Here is an 18,530-nt window from a genome sequence, read left to right as displayed (position 1 = left end):
GAGCTCCCCTCAGCCTCCTTCTCCCCAAACCCTGAGTCCTCAGCTGCTCCTCACAGGATGTTCATTCCAGCTCTGCTCCGTTGGCCTCATCTGGGCACATTCAAGGACCTGAATGTCCTTCTTAAATGGTGTGGCCCAGAATTGCACACAGATCCCCATCTGGGGCTGCAGCAGTGCTGAGCACAGCAGGAGATCCCCTCTTGGGCCAGTTCCTATCCGGAAGTGTAGGAAAGGAACACTTGCAGTAAGTAAAATCTGGAAATGGAGAAATGAGACTTCAGTGGGACTCGCTCAGTGTCTCTGGAAAGGATAAGATCTGGTTTTCTCTTCTTCCACTCCCTGCCCTGGTGTTTCCATCAGACAGAATGTCCCATCTTGTGCTGTTTCACTGGATTATGATACAGATCTTTACAGGTGAGTCTTCACCTGCTTTTTGTGTGTTTGCTCAGAAAGCAAAAATTTTGTAAAATGAAAACCAGCAACACTTGTTTTGTGAAAACAAAACAGTGAAAAAGATCATAATTGTATATAGAACTGCAAACATTTTCTTAATTTACTGAGTTAATACAGCTTGAGGTTTGTGGTTTTTTCACTTTTAAAAAATGTGCGCAGTTTCCTCTGTGTTTGTTCCCTTGTTCTCTTCCCTTGCAGAGCTCCTGAAGGATGAGAATTTTTTTTGTTACCTGTTCTTTACTCAGCTCAGTGCTGAGAACGTATTGTCTTGAGGCTCAGTAACTAGTTAAATGTTTCTTTTCTGTTTATCAGTCATATCCTTAGCAATCTCATCAGTCAAGAAACTTCAATCAGGAAAAAAAAGAAAAAAAAGATTGATAGGGTAAAGACTCCAAATATCTTCTGCAAAGCAGGAAAATTATTCCAGGAATAGATCAGAGAAGTAAAAATTCTTTTTCAACCAGGTGTCTTGGCTGGAGGATAAATATTTTTGTCCATCCAATGACCAGTTTGTGGGAGAGGAGACAACTACAAGAGCAGCTATTGGAGTTACTGCTTAGTGCCACCTGCCCCTGAGAGAGAATGTATGCAAATATGAGTATACCTATATGATCTGACCAATTATGAATACCCCTTTCTATTTTGGATGGTATATTAGACACCTGGAAACCATTTCTCTCTCACTGATGAAGAACTTAGAGTGACAAACCTCCCAGACTTCAGTGGAACCACCCAGGCAGAGCCTTGGGTTCAATCTGGGTGCCTGGAAGGTAAATGCCATGGAGAAGGGCAGGTTTCCCCTCACACTAAGACTAGGGTGTCACAGTATTACAGTCTCAGGAAGCTCTTCATTTCAAAGACATATTCATACCCTCCTATTCACTATTTACTCTGGAAAATGTGTCTGTAGAGGAGGCTGCAATTACAAGTTATTTAATCCTTTCAGAGGTTCATGCTGTTGAATTCAGGCTGCTGCAGCATTGAAGTTTTCCTTACCAGCTTGCAGTGAAGGCAGATGTTGGCAGCATTAGCTTCACAGAAATTAAAAGAGGATTTGAAACTGCAAAACCTGTAACTTTCTAGCAGGAGTACTAGTGGGAAACTGCACTGAAGACACTCTGGTGCTTTGTGTCTTCCCTCTTCTTCTTTTAAACTACTTATTTATTTACTAAGTTCAGGGCTCTGATTCTTTCAAAGAGAAGAGCAGGCAAATTTTCATTTGTTAAAGGTTTGCTTAATGAAGCTGCTTTTGTGCTGTGCAGAACTGGGCTGAAACAAGAACAGGAGATGAGTCTATTTCTCCTCAAGAAGCAGCGACCTGAATTCTAGCAATCAATTCTTGTTTTGCTGCTTCAAGGCAAATGAACCTTCCCGTTCCAAGGGCTAAAGCCTCCATCTCACAAAGCCTTATCCTGTGTTCAGGAATTCAGTTTCTGGCATATTCTGCCTTCATTTCTCTGCAGAATCTCCTGCCCTCCAGGCCATATTGCCTGTTGTTTTGTCTGCCTCTATTCTTTCAGCATTTTGGAGCTGTGGAAACCTGAATGGGTTGGCTTCTCCTGCCAATGGGATAAGCAACAACAAATCTGAAATGTCATCCCAATAACAAGTCGTGAGGCAGCCAGCCCCAGACTAAAGCCTCACCTAGGGAATAGTCCATTAAAGAGAAAACAAAAGAGACATGGACACAGTTGGAAGCATCTGTTTGCTATCTGGGAGTCGGGCCAAAAAGGAAAGGCATTCAAACAGCTGGCAAAATAGAAATGTTTGGCAAACCAGGGCCAAAGCTGGTGATAATAGCAGCAGCAGCAAGTCCTCTTTGGGGTAAGCAAGCTGGCCATGAGACATGGGATCTGCAGGGTGAGGACAGGGCTGGTGGGTCCCCAGGTCCCTCAGTTCCTGCTCCACCATATGGAAATGAGAACATGGGGACAAAAGAAAGGTAGGAGATGACACAGAGCAGATGGATGTAAACCAGGAGAGATTTGTTCCTGTCTGGGAATGTTTTTTTGTATAGTGCCTTTCATGAAGAAGAAATCTCTTTTAAGGCTATCTGGGAGCTTCATAGACAGTTAAGAGGGAATAATAGGTAGCAAAGATTCAGACCAGATGCCAAGGTGGGTATTGGCTGTAAACACCAACTAAAGCTGGTCACTAAGAGGACAAGGAAAGTGTAAATGCTCTTTTAAAAATCAGCATAACACTAACAAGTAAAGCTTCTGTGTAGACAGAGTTCCAGAGGGTAAGTTGGATTAGTTGGCAGGGCTTGCTCAGTGCACTTTCTGAGAACAGGTTCCCATAGACAGATCATACTGCTCTGCCAGCTTAATTAGGCCCCAATTTCACACATGGACAGGTATTTTGGACCCTGCTTTTGAGACTGTCAGCAAAAGGCAACTGTGACAGCATTTCCTTCTCCAAGGAGGTGATGGTGGACTGAGAAAACCAAATGTCTTTCACAACAGGTTTCTGTACAACTTTCAAAGAGCCTCCTAGGAGAGGAGACAGGACAGGAGCAGGGCTCTCAAATTCCATTTGCAGAGGTCCAGTCTGTGCTTGGGCTGACCCCAGCTCTGCTCACCACATGTCTGACATATTTTATGAGCTGGCCAGGACCAGAGCAAGGAGCCCTGCAGCAAGCAAAGCCTGAGAACTCCTGGCTGCTGCCTGTAGTTCCTCGGGCCACGAGCTGCCCCAGGCTCCAGGAGAAGCCTGGTGGGATCAGCAGCTGTGCCCTGCCTGCAGGCAGAGTGTTTCTTCCCAGGTTGTTTATTCACTGTGTTGTGTTGGCAGAGTCACCATCAGAGACTGACAGCACTCATCTCTCCTTGTTCTCCCCACAGCACACGTGGTGTCTGAGCCTGTGGTCAGAGCAGTGACAGGACAATCCGTGGTGCTGCCCTGCTCCTACCAAGTGACACGGCGCAGGGACATCTACGACATGTGCTGGGGCAGAGGGCCCTGCCCCAACTCCAAGTGCACTAACACAATTCTGTACACCACTGGCAGCAAGGTGGCATCCAGAACATCTCCGAATTACAATCTCCGTGGCTACATTGCCCGTGGAGATGTGTCCCTCACCATTGGGACGGTGAAGGCAGAGGATGCAGGAATTTATTGCTGCCGGATAGAGATCCCTGGGTGGTTCAATGACATCAAGAGGAACATACGGCTGGAGGTGACCAGAGGTGAGCCTGGGGACCTTGGGGTCACAGCTAGCAGGGAGAAACCTCTCCCTGGAGAGTGGAAATTGGAGTTTATGTGTGCTTTGTTTGTTTGTTTTGGCCAAAAGTGTTTGCCCTAAATTACATCGATTTCAAGGAAATCTGCAATGCCAATTTGAGTCCCATTCAATGTGTGGTTTGGATGAAAAATAAGCCTAAATTTTGCCCTTTTTTCACCCTTCAAATGAATATTTCATTTCTCATTGTGTAGCTATGCTTGACTTTTTAAAAGATGATGGAATGAAAAAGGAATTTGTAATTAAAGAGCCCTTGGAATGAAATTCAGTTTTTCATTTGCGGTTCATCCCAACACTGAAAAGACTTTTGTTTCATTCATGTCAGAGGGAGACCCACTGTGATTACCCACCCTTAAGGGTGCTTCCTTCCCCTTAAGGGTGGGTCCTCAACACCCACATATTTGGAAATTTTGTCTCAGAGCCTTGAAGGGCTTCTTCCCCTTCCTATTACTTTTTCTAGCTGCAGGATAAGCAAAGTCTTACCCAGAAAAATAATAATTAAAAAAAGAGATGATACCCACCCTCCACAAAGCAGAAATCCAATCTTGTTCTGGCTATTACAGAGTGCAGTTGGTGTGCACAGCATGTTGGTTTGTCTGTTTTAAGCAATACAACAGAGAGGGTGAAAAACACTGCAATTGCTTGTCTGCCCCTGAGGTTGAGGGCAGCAGTCCATGAAAACAGAACCAGTTGCAAAGATCAGCAAGAAGCTTGTAGCTGAAAAATTGAGCTGTTTTATTTATTGTATTTTTATGAGGACATTGAAAAGCAAAACCACAAAGGTTTCAGGCTTTTGGGTTCCACCATGCATGGTTCTGGCCCTTCCATTTCTACAGGAGGGTCTAGGAGGGGGTTTTGACACCAGCGAAAGAAAAGCAAACCTAAAAATCTGTGAATTTCTCTGACTGGTTGTGTTTTCAGCTAATTAAATAGCTTTCTGAACAGTGGCTCTCCCACCTTCATTCTCAGTATTTTAGCAGCCTGATAAATTTTTATTCATTTCTGTGTTTGCTTCCCTCGGGGTTGATGGTGAATGCTCTGACCTGGCTTTTCTCTTGGCTGTGTTTTATCCATTCAGCCCCTCCAGTGACCACAACCACCACGAGAAAAGCTCCTGTTTCCCCCAAACATTTTACAGAAACAACTTTTGCTCCTCAAACAACCTCTGATCTCCAGCCAACAGAAGAGACTGCAGTGCTGCTGACAAGCAGCACCTCCACACCAGCAACCACTGCCACTGAGTCTCCAGCACTGCAGGAGATTACACAGGAGACCTTTCCTCCTCCAACAATTGCTGTGACAGAAAATGATATTTTTCCTGTATCTATGGAGGACATCAGTGCTCTCCCAGATTTTCCAACTACTTCCCCAGCAGCTGACGTGACGACTGAAGATGACATATTCTGCTCCACGCTCCCTGGAAGTATAGAGGGTAACCAGCACCAATCCTTTCCTTTTTCTGTGCAGCAGAGATGGTCTGTGTTAGCCTGACTGGCATTGTGGAGACTCTCCAAATATTCTATATGTGTCTGGGAGGTTTTCTCTGAGATGCCTATGGGTGGGTGTGTCTCAGGGGGTTGAAGGTAACACTGGTGAGATGTTGATGATGCTAAATTGGGGTGAACAGCCAAGGTAGCAGAAGGTCAGGCTTCCTTCAGAGAAGCCTTCACAGTCTGGAGAACTAATGTGACAGAAACCTCATGGAGTACAACAGAAATAAATGCTAAGTTCAGCACCTGGGGTGGACTAAGAGAGATTGGCTTAACTGTGAACTAATTTTTTTCTTGATTCGGGAAAGACAATTGAAATGGTCTGGTGAAAAGGTTAGTTTAGAGTATGTTCTGCTTGAGAAATAAAGTCAGTGAGAACTCAAAGCATGTTTAAAATTGAGTATTTACATTCTCATCTCATATGAAGGCTGCTGTTATTAGTGCTCAGAGTGACCTGTTATCACCCCAACCATTTGCAGGCTGCTACTGTATCCACATTAGTGACTTTTTTCCACAGACTGATGTCTGTGCAATTTTAAATGCCATGTGGAGACCCTCCTAGTTAATGATCTTTATAAGCATTACCTTTTACTTTGTTTCAGTGACTCCTGAATTCCCAGGTACACTTCCAGCTGCAGTGACCCCTGAATTCCCAGGTACACTTCCAGCTGCAGAGGAAACTAGCACCTTTGTCGTGATGGAAGAGATATCAGCCATGGGTGAGTTGGGAGAACATTGCAAGGTCAGAAGTTGCTTGTTCAGAGAAATTAAAAAGTTGGCATAAACAAAACTATTGAGTATTCTTAAGAGTGCTCCAAACATGGAATGATAGCTCTTCATTGCATTTGGCAGTAAGAAATACCTGAGGTCCACGCAGAAATTGTTTGAAATCAGGATGTAACAACAGCTGAGAAAAAAAAGTTTTTATACCTCCAAAGGAAGTAGATTTTGAATCACTCACGACTGTCGGGCATCTCAGGTCTGAGGGAAGTTAAAAACTGAACTTTTCAACATTGCTGAATTCTCAGATATCTGATTTGTCATTACTGTGAGTTCATTGAGCTTTCCATTTTAAATCCTTCCCAAGTATTGTTCTCTCAACTGAGAACTTGAAGGAATGCTAAAATTCGAGGATGACATATTGTATTTGGCCTCTTAGTTTCAATAAATGCTGAGAATCTCTTAATTTTTAAACCCACAGTATTTGGATTTTTGCAAGTGTTCTTTGGCTAGACCTAAAGACTTACAGCAGAAAGAGTTTTCCTTAAAGCCCCTGGAGAGGGCTCATAGAAGAGACTAAAGTGGACTCTTGAGTATTTTGTGAGGATTACTCACTGGTCATCCTTCTGATATAGAACTGGATGATGCCTGAATTTTGCCATTGTGAAATTAAGTTTTACAAAGGGTCTTAACTGTGAGATTCTTGGGGCAACTTGAGTTGTGACAGTGAGCTGGAAAGAGCCACCCCAAAAGCAGTGACAGCAGCAGATGTACCCTGTTGATGTGAGTCACATCCACTCCCACCCATGCAAAACTCCCTCACAGCAGACAAGTTGCTATCTTGCTTCACGTGCTTCAGCCTCCTCTTTCTTGATGAAGGCTGACATTTCCCATGCCTTCCTCAGCTACCATTTGCGGTGGAAACTGATCCTTCTCTTTGGTTGCAAGGTGTTCTTGAGAGTTCATCACTCCTTGATGGACACAGTGACAGCCACTGCAGCCCTCACTCCTGCAGGTGACTGTGCCAGGAGTAATTTCAATCTCTTTCACTTGCAGAGGTTTCGGCAAATTTTAATGGCAATGCTGAGAAACATGAAGACAGAGGAGATAAGGTAAAGCTTCCTGTAAGTTTCAAGAGTGTTTGAGTAGAAATCAGGACAGCAGGACCTGCTAGTGATTTTCAGTACATTCATACTAAAGGGACAGCTTTTGCAAACAGTGCCTTGAACTTCAGTTTAGAAGCTCAGGAACCATCTGCTCCTCTTTTCTGGATAGAGCCAAAGCTTGTGAGCATTCCATCTGGCCTGGACACTTCAGAAAAAACTCATCCCCTGGCATCCCTGTGGGAGAGGGGAGGTAACATCCTCAGGGTGTGACCAGGACATTTAGGAGGCTGTTAACACTTCCCTGTCTCTAAGAGAAGGATGATGGTGACTGAGCTCCTGCTTCTACTTTGGACACCTTGTTAAGAAGTTCATGTTAAGTGGGATGAATCTGGTTTCAATATTTCAGAGGAAGATTATTAAATACTTGACAGGTAATTAATGTTTTTTATCATGATCAGCTTGATGTGTCCTTTCAACACTTTGTACAGGCAAGCTCAGAACAGCATTGCAAACTGCAGCCCAGTGCTCTGAGCCACCAGTGGAGCTTTGAAAATAGCTTTGAAGGAAATGTGCTCCTAAAGCCTTTTCAGTTTTTCTCTTCTCCTTTCCAGTTTCCCAGCTCTGCCATTCTCATTGCCTGTGCCATAGCAGGGTCTGTCCTTTTCATATTGATGATCTCACTGGTTTGGAAACGTAAGTATCCTTCAATGCAACCTTGAGAAATTATTCTCTCTGTTCATTTTATGGGAGTTGCTGTCCTTACTCCAGCATTGTGGCACCACGAGGGGTCCAGGGAGGATGAGTAGGTGGGGATGCAGCAGGAGGAAGGCTGTGCCAAGAACCTGTTCACTCACTTGTTGCACGTCTGGCTCATCCTGTTGGCTCTCCTTATATTTAAGTGGCCCCACAGTTTCCAGGAATTACTCCCAAAACACACCAGTGTAACTGAAATCAGAATGAGATCCTTCCTTTCCTGCTTAGCCCACAGAAATTTTGCAGCTTTGCTATCACTGCTTCTGAGCTCGTTTGACGGATACATTAGAATGATAGATTTCGTTTTGCCAACGTAACATTAATATTATTTTGCTTCCAGGTAAACTCACAAAGAAGTTTATTATAAAAAGGTAATCCATTTTGTAATTTCCTATTAAAAGTTCCAGTGTAATTTTTCTTAGAGACAGGAAGGTATTGGCCACTGATTGCAATGGGTGCAGTATTGGCTTGTGGTGCTGATTACCAAAGTTGTACTATGAGGAAGCTTCACTCTAAAAACTAAATAGTGGTTCCTGGGTGCTTCTTCTGTGTAGGAATGAACAGGAACCCAGGGCAGTGGAGAAATTAAGCAACTCTTACTGCTCTGTAGTGACTTCAGCTTGAGGAAGTGCCTCATCTGCTTTATTTTTGATTGAGAACCAGGACATGATATCTTGTGCAGGTGTAACTGATAAGTTCATATCTTCTGGCTTATCCTGAAAATTTTTCTGTGGACAAACCACAGGGTAGTCCAGTGAAGTATTATCCCTTTTCCAAAGCCCAGTGATTTTTCAGTGGTAGCTGATCCCTCACTGCTTACTCCACCTGGGAGATAGGGATTGGGTGCCAAGGAAAGTCTCTTTTCTGAATCCCATGGTGGTTACCCTACAGCTGCCTTTACAAGGTCTGAACAATCCTTCCCTACCCATGAGAGGAATGCAAGCAAGGTAAATACCTCCCTGGTGCAAAAAGTAGATGTTACTCCACTGCAGTCATTGGACTCAGTAGCTTCAGGTTTTGGTTTCCATGGGAATTTGCTGATGTTACAAATAAGAAAGGATGCTCTGAAGCAGCAATGTCCTTTTACCCCATCCATAGTGATCTGTGCTTCTCACTGCAGTGTTCAGCCACCAGAAGAGAATGAAAAAATTTTCAGTGGTGCTGAAGGAGAAAACAACATTTTTTCCCTGTGAAGAGCTCCTACATCATCTGCAGATGCCATGGGAAATGAAACAGGCCTGTTCCATTCTGCATTGAGAGATACTTATAAACCCTCAGAATATCAGTGGGTGTAAAACAAAGGCCAGAGATTCAACTATGAAAGTTTAAAATCTTTGTGCAAATTTTCCCATGTCTCCCTTAAAACTCATTGCATAAAGAAGCTTATTTGAGAAGGGGCTTTATGCATTATTCATGGATGCTTTTGGCATCTGCCTTCTTACTAACACCATGTTGCACAATTGAATTTGTTTTTCTCCATTTTTACTAATGCTCTTCTTGAATACAACTTGTTCTGTGAGGAACAGAAGAGATCACATGGAAGGCTGCCTGGCTTCAAATTGCCAAAAAGAGAGAAAAGGAATCATAAAATACAGTTTTTAATGCTTTTATGTAATCAACAGAAAAATGAAGCCACAAGAATACTGTGAGTTAAAATCAAAAATACAGATTACTTAAGGGGTACCACTACTGCCTGTGATTCAGCATGTTTGAATAACCCTTGGAGAATATGTTAATAAACTTTGTAATTTGTCGCTGGCAATTGCATTTTTTGTGCCACATCCTGAGGCATTTGAACAGGAGTTAGTTGCTCCCCAGGTGTTGAAACAACTGGTGTGCTGTCTCAGCTCTCCATAGAAATACTGAAACATTTCCAGAGGTGGGAAAATGCCCAGAGGACCAACCTGGAGGGGAATTTCTCTACCATGTCCCCACGAACCCCCACACCACTCATTTCTAAATCTGTGAAGGAAAGGGATTGGGGGATCATCTGTGGGACACACTGCAGAGCTTTGGTGTAATTCCCTGGGGTTCTCACCCACTCTGCTGCAGTGACAATGGCAATGGCATGGGAGAATGTCCCAATCCATGACACTTTTGTTCTCTCCATGGCACCTCTGGGCAGCCACAGCTTGAGGTAAGACGTTGTGGGAGCAGCATTGGATCAGAAGCAGATATGGTGTGGCAGCTCTGGACTTCCCTGCTGGTCGTGCTCAGGGCTGTGGTGAGACTCTTGAGCCCTGCAGCATCTCTGCCAGGCTGTGGGTTGGGGCAGGCAGGGAGGTTCCTCTTTGGGTCCCTCTTGGTCTCTCGTGGGTTCAGAGCCCTGCACTCTGCTCTGGTGGGAGGCAGGGGAGTTCCCAGACAGAGGACATGGCCTCTGGGTCCCTGTCGCTGTTTTTCTCTAGCAGAGAAAAAGACTCGGATTCTCGGCATGGCATAAAAGAGAGCTTTTATTATTTAATTCCAACTTATATAGATTTTTCAGAGGTCACCCAGATTGGTCAGTGAGAAACCTCCCCCTAGGCCTGATTGGCCAGGCCTGAACTGTCCAAATCTCGAGACACTGTTTTTAATAACATCCAAACTTTATCTTTGTTTATAAAACACAGGAAAAAATTCTCATGGGAAAGACCTGTGCTAGCCACAGGTCCCAGACTGGGTCAGCTCAGCTGAGCCTTGTGTTTGTCCCACAGTGGTGACTGTGGCTGTCACCTCCCCAACACAGAGCCTGTGCTGAGCCCAGGGACCTGGCATCTGTCACTTCCAGGCATGAATCCTACAAAAATCTCAAAGGAATAAAAAGAAACAAACCAACAAATAAAAAAAGTCCCAAACAGTTTTGATGTACTCCTTTGAAAAAACCCAAACTTTTCTTTCTTGCCTTTCTTTCCCACCCAATTAAACCTGCTAATTAAGTCAACAATATTTCCATTGCAGCTTCCAATTGTCAGAGTTGGGCCAATCCTTTTGCTCTTACTAATTAGCTCTTCACTAATTACTTCTTTACAGCAGAGCTGGCTCTCACTTGGGAAGGTTCTAGCACATTTGCTGTGGTGCTGGCTGGACTTAAAAGCCCTGATTTTGGGGAGCTGCACAAGGGGAGAAGAGATGGGAGCCAACAAAGTGAGTTTGATCTGATCAGCCATGTGGAAATGCAGCCCTGAGAAGCTTCAGGGGAAGCTGTAAGTGTAACTTATGCCACTGAGCGTTTTTATTTATCTTTTTATCCACCCCAATTATCGAGGCAGAGGCTTGGGTTTAGGGTGGCAATTGGAAGCAAGGAATTGGGGAGGGTTATGTTTAAATGAGAATTCATTGAAGTTGTTTGGGAGGATTCTGGCTGTCAGTGTGTTCAGGGAAAGGTTAAAGGGAGCCTTTGAAAATGTAGCTGGAGGAAACAGAAGTGCTGCTTTCCAAAAGCAACAGAAGCCCCAGAATGCAGTCTCGGGTCTAGTGGAGAAAAACTGGATGAAAGCAGCACGTTTTTAGAAAGAAAAGGCTGTTTGAGAGGATGTTATTGGCATCTGGAAATGTTGGCCTTTATTTTTAAAACTTTTATCTTGGAAGGGAAAAAAATACAGTTAAGTAAAATAAAGCACTGTAGCCAAGAAAACCCTCTGTTAACAGATTAAAGCAACACACAGGGCAAAGCAGCAAATTTGCTTTAAAATTGTCCTGCATTTCCCCAAAACTCCAGTCCCTCCATCCTGGCCTCCCACCACCTCTCCAACTGCCAAGCACCACAAAATTACCCAGCTTTGAGGCCTCTCCCCAGCACTTGGAGCTGCTGGAATTATCTCAGCATTTATGGATTTGCACAGGGAGCCTGTGGCAGAGCAAAACAGGTTTTAATTTGTTCAGAGTCCATGTCAAGCCTAAATGTTGTTCTATCTGGAGCGTCTGGCTCAGCTCTGTGGAGCAAGGCAGTTAATTAATGAAGGATTTAGCTGCTGGTCCAACTAATAATTTTTTACTGGCCCCCAGTACTTGGTGGACAATTATCTGTATCAAAATGACCAATAAAGAGGGTAAAAGAGGTCTGATGTGAGGAGATGATGGCTGAACTGCCCGATTAGTATGGAGGGAAAGCAATTAAAAAGGGAGATCTGAATATTTTGGGATATGGGATTGGCTAATGAGAAAACAGGAGGAAATAATGAAAAAGAAAAAAGGGAAGTGCTGAGTTAGGAATAAAAATCCCTTAAAGAGAAACCAGAGGAATGAATTAAATATCATTTTGAGATTAATAAGAGACCTCTCTTAACAGACTTTATTGGAGCTGACTGTTCTGATGGTCCCTTTCCATCTCAGCAGCACATTTTATTATGTTTCCAGGTTTGTTTCTTAGCCCTAATGTGCTTTTCTAGGCATTTTTTAAGGTTAATATAAGTAAGTCTCTTGGTTTCAGAGGTGAAATGTAATTGGGGCTTAAGGAAGAGCAAGCAGAAGGGAAGAATGTGGCTGAGTACATAGGAAATTAGAAATAGGAATAAATAGCATCATGGGACTTGGGGAAAGAACAGAGATAACCACACAGTGTGAGATGAATGCATGAAAAAGTGGAAAATTTTAGCCTGGCAGAATGAGGAAATGGGATGTTCTGCCACAGACATGACAGCAGATGGCAAAATTGAGCTGCAGAGACTGAGCAGAGAAACATCTGGAGGGATCAGAAGAGGCTGTAAAGGTGATGCAGACTTGCTGACACCAAGCAGAAGAAATGCAGCCTCCTCCAGTGGTGATGGAAGTCCCAGCCAGGAGTCCAGCTCATGGCTGGCTCCAGGGAATGCTTTCAGCACCTTTGGCTCCAGCTCATGTTTCCTCCAGCAACACAATTTCCTGCAAGTCTCAGTATCACCCTGGTTTTCTTGTGCTCCTCAGGCTGTGGTGACCATGTACTTCTTGATTTCCTCTTCCCTGTGCTGTCTAAGCCCAGCTGGGAGCAGTGTGGTTTTGGTTTCTCTTGCTGATTTAAAACCCAAACCCCAAGAGTCAGCAGCTCCTGCAATCACAGTGTGGAAGCAGTGACCTGAGAAAGGAAATGCCAGCCCTAAACAATCCCCCAGCTCGTCTCAGCATCCATCAGGCAGGTCAGGGGTGTTGGCAAGGAGCTCTCCAAAGGATCACTTTGAGGGGTGTTTAGAAACTAAGAGGAGCACTGGGATTAGAGTGGGGCTTCCCACAGAGAATCCCCATCTCCTCACCCTGTAGGGCAGAGTCACAGAATCAATGGGTTGGAAAAGATCTCCAAGATCATCGAGTCCAACCTGTGGCTGATCCCCACCTTGTCACCCAGACCAGAGCACTGAGTGACATCCTTGAACTCCTCCAAGGATAGTGGCTCCACCACCTCCCTGGAAAGCTCTTTCCAATGCCTGACAGTGCTTTCATTGAACAAATTCCTCCTGATGTCCAGCCTGAACTTTCCCTGGGACCATTTCTTCTTGTCCTGCTGCTGGTTTCCTGGGAGCAGAGCCTGACCTTCTCCTGGCCACCACCTCCTGTCAGGGAGTTGCAGAGAGCAAAAAGGTCCCTCCTGAGTCTCCTTTTCTCCAGGCTGAGGTCCCCCAGCTCCCTCAGCCTCTCCTCATGGGACTTCTTTTCTAACCTTTTCTAACCTTTCCAAGTAGCTTGAAACTGAGACAGGAAAGACCATGTGGACAATAGGAAGAGAGATGCAAATTGGAGTGTGCAAAAACCAGTGGAAGGGTTGGGGAGGAAGGTGTTGGGAAATAATCTCTGGTAAAAGTTCATTGCCTTTCTTTAGTCTTTCCAGCACTGACCCTTCTCCAAGGGGAAGGGAAATCTACCACTTCCCAAAATATTTTTTTAAAATTAAAAAAAAAAATTCTTAGAAGAATAAAAGCTGAATGTTCTCGGGCTATTTCAACATGCAGCTTCTGTTTTTGAAGTTTCTAGAAAAAAAGGAAAATTTGGTGGGGTATGTTTTGAGGTTTGGGATTTTTTCTCCGTTTTTTAAAATGCCATGAGAAAGAGGAATATGGTAGGTAATCCAAACCAGGGCAGAAATCCTGTCTATAGTTATGTTCTAAAACAAAGTATACTGAGGCCCAACTCTCTGCTCTCATGTGCATAGTTCTACTGATGTTGGTGAACATTGAATCCTGGAAGGTAACCCCTTTTCATGCTTAATATACTTCTAATGAAGATTCATAGCTTCAAAGGTGCTTTCAAGCACCAGAGCTGGTGTCATCCTTAACTAAGCCATCCAGTAGTTAATAAACATCACACAATCATCTGCATATTTAATGCAGGGGAGAGAATTTTATGGAGAAATCTATAGCTTTTAATCCAGTGATGAATCATTTATGGGATTTTGGATTATACACTTTGCTCTGAATTAAGTTGTCTCTTTTCACCAAGCAAGCCCCCCGACGTGGTCTGCGTCAGCGGCCAGGCTGCCCGTGATGGATGGTGATGGGATGAATTATTTATTGGCCATTTTAGATCACTTGCCCAGCGCTGAACTAAGCCTGTTAATTTTAAATCTGTTCATCTCCATTCCTAAGTGCACAAAAAGGTTTTCATGTACAGGAAATTCATCTTTCTTCCTTCCTCCCCCTCCCTCTGCTGTGCTGGTGAGTTACCCGTGAGGTTGGGTTGGGTTAGTTTGGGATGCAAACTCTGCCTTAGGGGATGCAGTGACAGTCCTGGTGTGGGGCACTGTGTGGCCAAGCTGGTTTTGGTTCTTCAGCTCCCACTTGTGTCCTGCTTTAAAAGCTGTGGATTGGAGATGATTGTGATTCCTTAACTTGTCATGCACATGGCACAATCCTCTTTAGTCCAAGGGGGCTGTGCAGAGAGAATGTGTGCATGGACCCAGTTTGGTGAGCAGGGATAATCCTGCAGGCTGCAATGATCAAGCTCTGATTTTTTTAAAAATTATTTTAAATTTTAGTTCTACCTGCAAGCCTCAGCCAGTGGTGGGGCAGAGCCCTTTGCCAGGGCTTTCCTGTGAGCTCTGCTTCAAGGACAAGGGACATTCAGTCTCTCAGTGGAGCAGAGAGTCAATGCTGCTTTTGAATTCTGCTTGGTGTTTTATGCCCTTGGTCCATTATCTAATGGGGAATATGATGAGGTAATTATGGAAATACACAAATTGCAACCTCATGAATACCAAAGAAATTCGTGATGATCCATGCTAAAAGAATGCATAAAAATGCAAATAATTTGTAAATGGGGAGCAGTAAATCTTGTTAGTATTAATAACTTAGAGCATTTAATTGCATCAGGTCTTGATGAATTCCAACCAAAGCTGTCTGAAGAGATGGTTTTAGGACTCTTAGCCTGTGAACTGTGTACCATGAGGTCAAGGGGAGCTCTAACTTGGATCCACTTGGTGGATCTACCTTTGGCTCCCTCTGTAAGCAGTGCTTGGCTGGTTCTTTTGTGGGCTAACAGTGGGATTGGGATTTATCCTCAGGCTTCTGTCTGTTTTTGTCATATCACACTGCATCTTGTTTCAGTCTGTGGGAGGTGCTCCCAGCAGCATCCTGGGGAGCAAAGGGAGAAGAAATTCCATCTGTGTTCAGATTTTTGCCATTTTTTGTGTTGCTGTTGTGATACATCTGGCCACGTGTGGGGCTTTTGTTAGGAGTCTGCTGGGTCAAGATTTCACCTAGAAACACAGTCACTGAAGCTTTCCCAAGTCAGTAACAAACTCTTTGGCTTTTTCCCTTTAAACTTTGCCAGGCTTGTCAGTGGCTGGGTTTTTGGTAGAGTTCCTATTTTTCAGCTCTTCCTTTTTCTTTAGTTCATTCATTCCCTGTCTCTAGCTGAGTTATTCTGCCCTAATCAAAGATACTGGATGGCACTTCCATACATGAACCCTGCAGCTTCATAAAACCTGACGAAGGAGACAGGAATATTCCAAGAGAAAACAAGGAGAAGGTCATGATTTATTGCTTCTAAACAGCTCCCTGGACCTTATTATCTTTGCTGTGTAGAAGCCTGGAGATCTAGATTGGGTTTTATAATTCACATTGAAATTCAATGTATCACATGTCTCCCGTAAAGCCACATTTTTGAATGATACTCAAACCCTATTAAACAGGTACTCATTAAACCACAACACCTTATAAATTCTTCCTGAGTTTTGTTGACAGTACACATCAAACACGAACCGTTAAGTGCTTTTCATTTTCCTGGTAGTGGGCTATCATAATGCATCACATGACAAAATAATGTGTTTACATGACAGATTTAATGCTTGATCTGCTGCATGAAATGCTTCAGAGCACCAGAAGACAAAAATGTAACATTATACTTCCAAGTGTCTATTAATTCTTAACTAATAATAAATTACAGAGGGATGCTGATAGAAATGGATGAGAGAGGCACATGCACACGGGGGGAATTCATGAGGATCACTGACATGGCAATGAATACTAAATGCAGACATCATAGCTGGGGTGAAAACACAGCATTTCTGGCTTGGCAAGAGACTTTCTGCTGCTGCACACATCTGGGTTTCTTCTTTTGGGTCCTGACAGCCCACACAGGCTTGTAGTGAAGGTCAGGGTAGATTTACTGTCGCTTGTCACTCCCTCCAAAATGGTGCCAGCAAGGAGTCCCAGCTTGTCCTGAGCTGGGGATTATCCAGGCATGTGATCAGGACTGAAACTGGGGACATGAGGATGTCCTACCTGTCCTTTGTGCCACCCATTTGTCCCTCTCACACCTTGTGAGCAGCATGGCTTTCTCCAGCTCGTTGTATTTCTGAATGAATGGTCAGCCTGTGCCTGGCCTGAGAGCCATGGGGACACCGTGGGATGGCTCTGTGGACCTTGCAGATCCACAGCAAAACCCTGCAAGGACATTTTGCAGGGCTAAGGGGTTCATTGAGGGCCAAGGGAAATTACCAATCATCCTGGGGGTGGGAGAGAAACAGAAATCAACCCTTGCTTACAACCTGTCTCCCACCAGCAAAAGAAAATAACCAAATTTCTGGGTTTTTTCCATCCAAAAAGACCCTTTCCCCCATCTCTAGCTCTTCTACCCGGGAATTGCTCCATCCCTGCACCTCCTGTGCTGACCCACGTAACCTGCCCATGGCACTGGGCATGTGGCTCCCACCCTCATCCTGCTCATCCCAGCCACTCCAGCGCCCCAAATTGTGCCCCAAGGTGTGCTTTGCTCCCACATTAGTGAGCTGTTGTGTTTAGAGCAATGCTTTCAGGCTTTGTTTTGAGCATCACTTCCTACTCACCCCCAAAGCAGAGCACAGACAAGTCTCAAGTCATTCTGTGCAAAATTGTTTTTTTTTTTCTTTTGAAAACCTGTAAGGAAACAGCTTTTGTTGTTTGTTGTTTTCATCAAAAACGGTTGTTAATTCTGGAGTTTCTTTATGAGGAATTTCCCCTCAACAGGTCTCATTTCACCACAGTGCCAACTCCTTCCCTCCACCCAACTCTACTGTAATTCACAACATCATTGACTTCCAGCCCCAGCAGAAAACCGTCAGAATTTGGAATTTCAGGAGTGATATTCAGCCACTTCACAAGTTTAGAGTATGAGGGCAGCTGTGTCCATTAATCTTTTAAAAGAACCCAAATCTCTGGTTTTTATTGCAAGTGGGAGCTAGGAAGGAATTGGTATGTGGGAAAACAATGCTGTAATGATGACATACAATCAAAGGGAGGGTAATAAACCTGCAATTCCTCTGTACTTAGTGGGGGAGTTGGCTGGGGAGCAGGAGCTGAGGCTTGTTTTAACTACAGACAGCTCTCTCTTTTCTGTTTTTATAGCTTTCTCAATCACTTTGCTCATCTGCTGCTGGAGGCTTTTATTTGCTGATAAGGGCTGTTAAGCAGTTGGGAAGTCAGACCAATGAAGTTATATAAAATGCAGCAAAGGGTTTGTGCCAGGTTAGAGCCAAGATGCTGGAGGAGGGAGGGAGATGGGAGAGCTCCAGCCCTTCCTCTTGGCAAGGGAAATGTCCTGAGAAGGGGAGAAATTGCAGTGAGAGAAGGAGTTTGCTGCAATTTGTCCCTCCTTCAGAAGGGGACATATATACATATTTAAGTGTATATATACATATATTTGTCCCTGCTCCTTGTGCTGATGGGACAATGGGCTCCTGTTTCTTATTCTTTTTCCTCTTTTTCTGAGAAATTTCTGAAGCCTCCTTTAACATAATAAATGTTAATAAATATTGATATGCAATGGGAGGGTGCTGAGGTTGTCTTGCCCCAGTCCAGTGGTCTGAAGCAGAATTTTTTAGCGAGGAAATGACCTGTTAAAACCCAGGAAGTCTTGGAGGCACATTAAAGGCTGCTTCCCAAGTGACTCTGTAGTACATTTCCTTATCTGGAAGGAATCAGTGATGGAAATGGAAAAATGACCAGATTTTAACACTGCAATTTTTCTTTGAGCACTCCTCAGAGCTGTCTCTCTGCAAGCCTGGATGCAGGAAATAGTGCTGGGCTGCATCTGTGGTGAACCTGCCTTTTTTTGGTTTGGGCTTAAAACTTTATTCTGTATAAGGTTGTTTTTGTTGTTGTTTTTGTTGTTTTTTTTTTTTTCTTGCAGAGGAAACAGTGATTATGGGACTGCTTTGTTCTGCTTTCTCAGCCATTATTTATTTATTCCTATTTGCCCCTCTATGACAGAATTAAAAATTAATCTGGAATGTCATGTCTGGAAGGTCATGTACTATATATATATATATACTGATATTAGTTTTTGAATCTTAAAAAAATGAACAAAACAAACCCAAACCAAAAAACCTGTTCCCCAAATTCA

General features: G+C 43.9%; 1 protein-coding gene across 2 annotated transcripts; it reads left to right on the top strand.

The window, feature by feature from the left end:
- Positions 1–249: 249 nt before the first annotated feature.
- On the top strand, positions 250–9,525 carry LOC146431313 (uncharacterized). 2 transcript variants are annotated; one of them, XM_085073821.1, is made up of 8 exons: positions 250–414; positions 3,297–3,641; positions 4,773–5,126; positions 5,787–5,903; positions 6,961–7,028; positions 7,622–7,703; positions 8,104–8,134; positions 8,884–9,525. In XM_085073821.1, exons 1-8 carry the CDS (start codon positions 270–272, stop codon positions 8,954–8,956), a joined length of 1,215 nt encoding a protein of 404 aa, XP_084929947.1. In that variant the 5' UTR covers positions 250–269; the 3' UTR covers positions 8,957–9,525. The 2 variants fall into 2 exon arrangements, with proteins under 2 accessions (XP_084929947.1, XP_084929948.1); XM_085073822.1 differs by having other exon boundaries at positions 252–414; positions 6,961–7,016.
- Positions 9,526–18,530: the final 9,005 nt, after the last annotated feature.

This window comes from Lichenostomus cassidix, chromosome 13 (assembly GCF_008360975.1).
Source record: "Lichenostomus cassidix isolate B80296 chromosome 13, HeHo_3.0, whole genome shotgun sequence".
NCBI classification, from domain to species: Eukaryota; Metazoa; Chordata; class Aves; order Passeriformes; family Meliphagidae; genus Lichenostomus; species Lichenostomus cassidix.
This window is presented reverse-complemented; position numbering and strand designations above follow the sequence as displayed.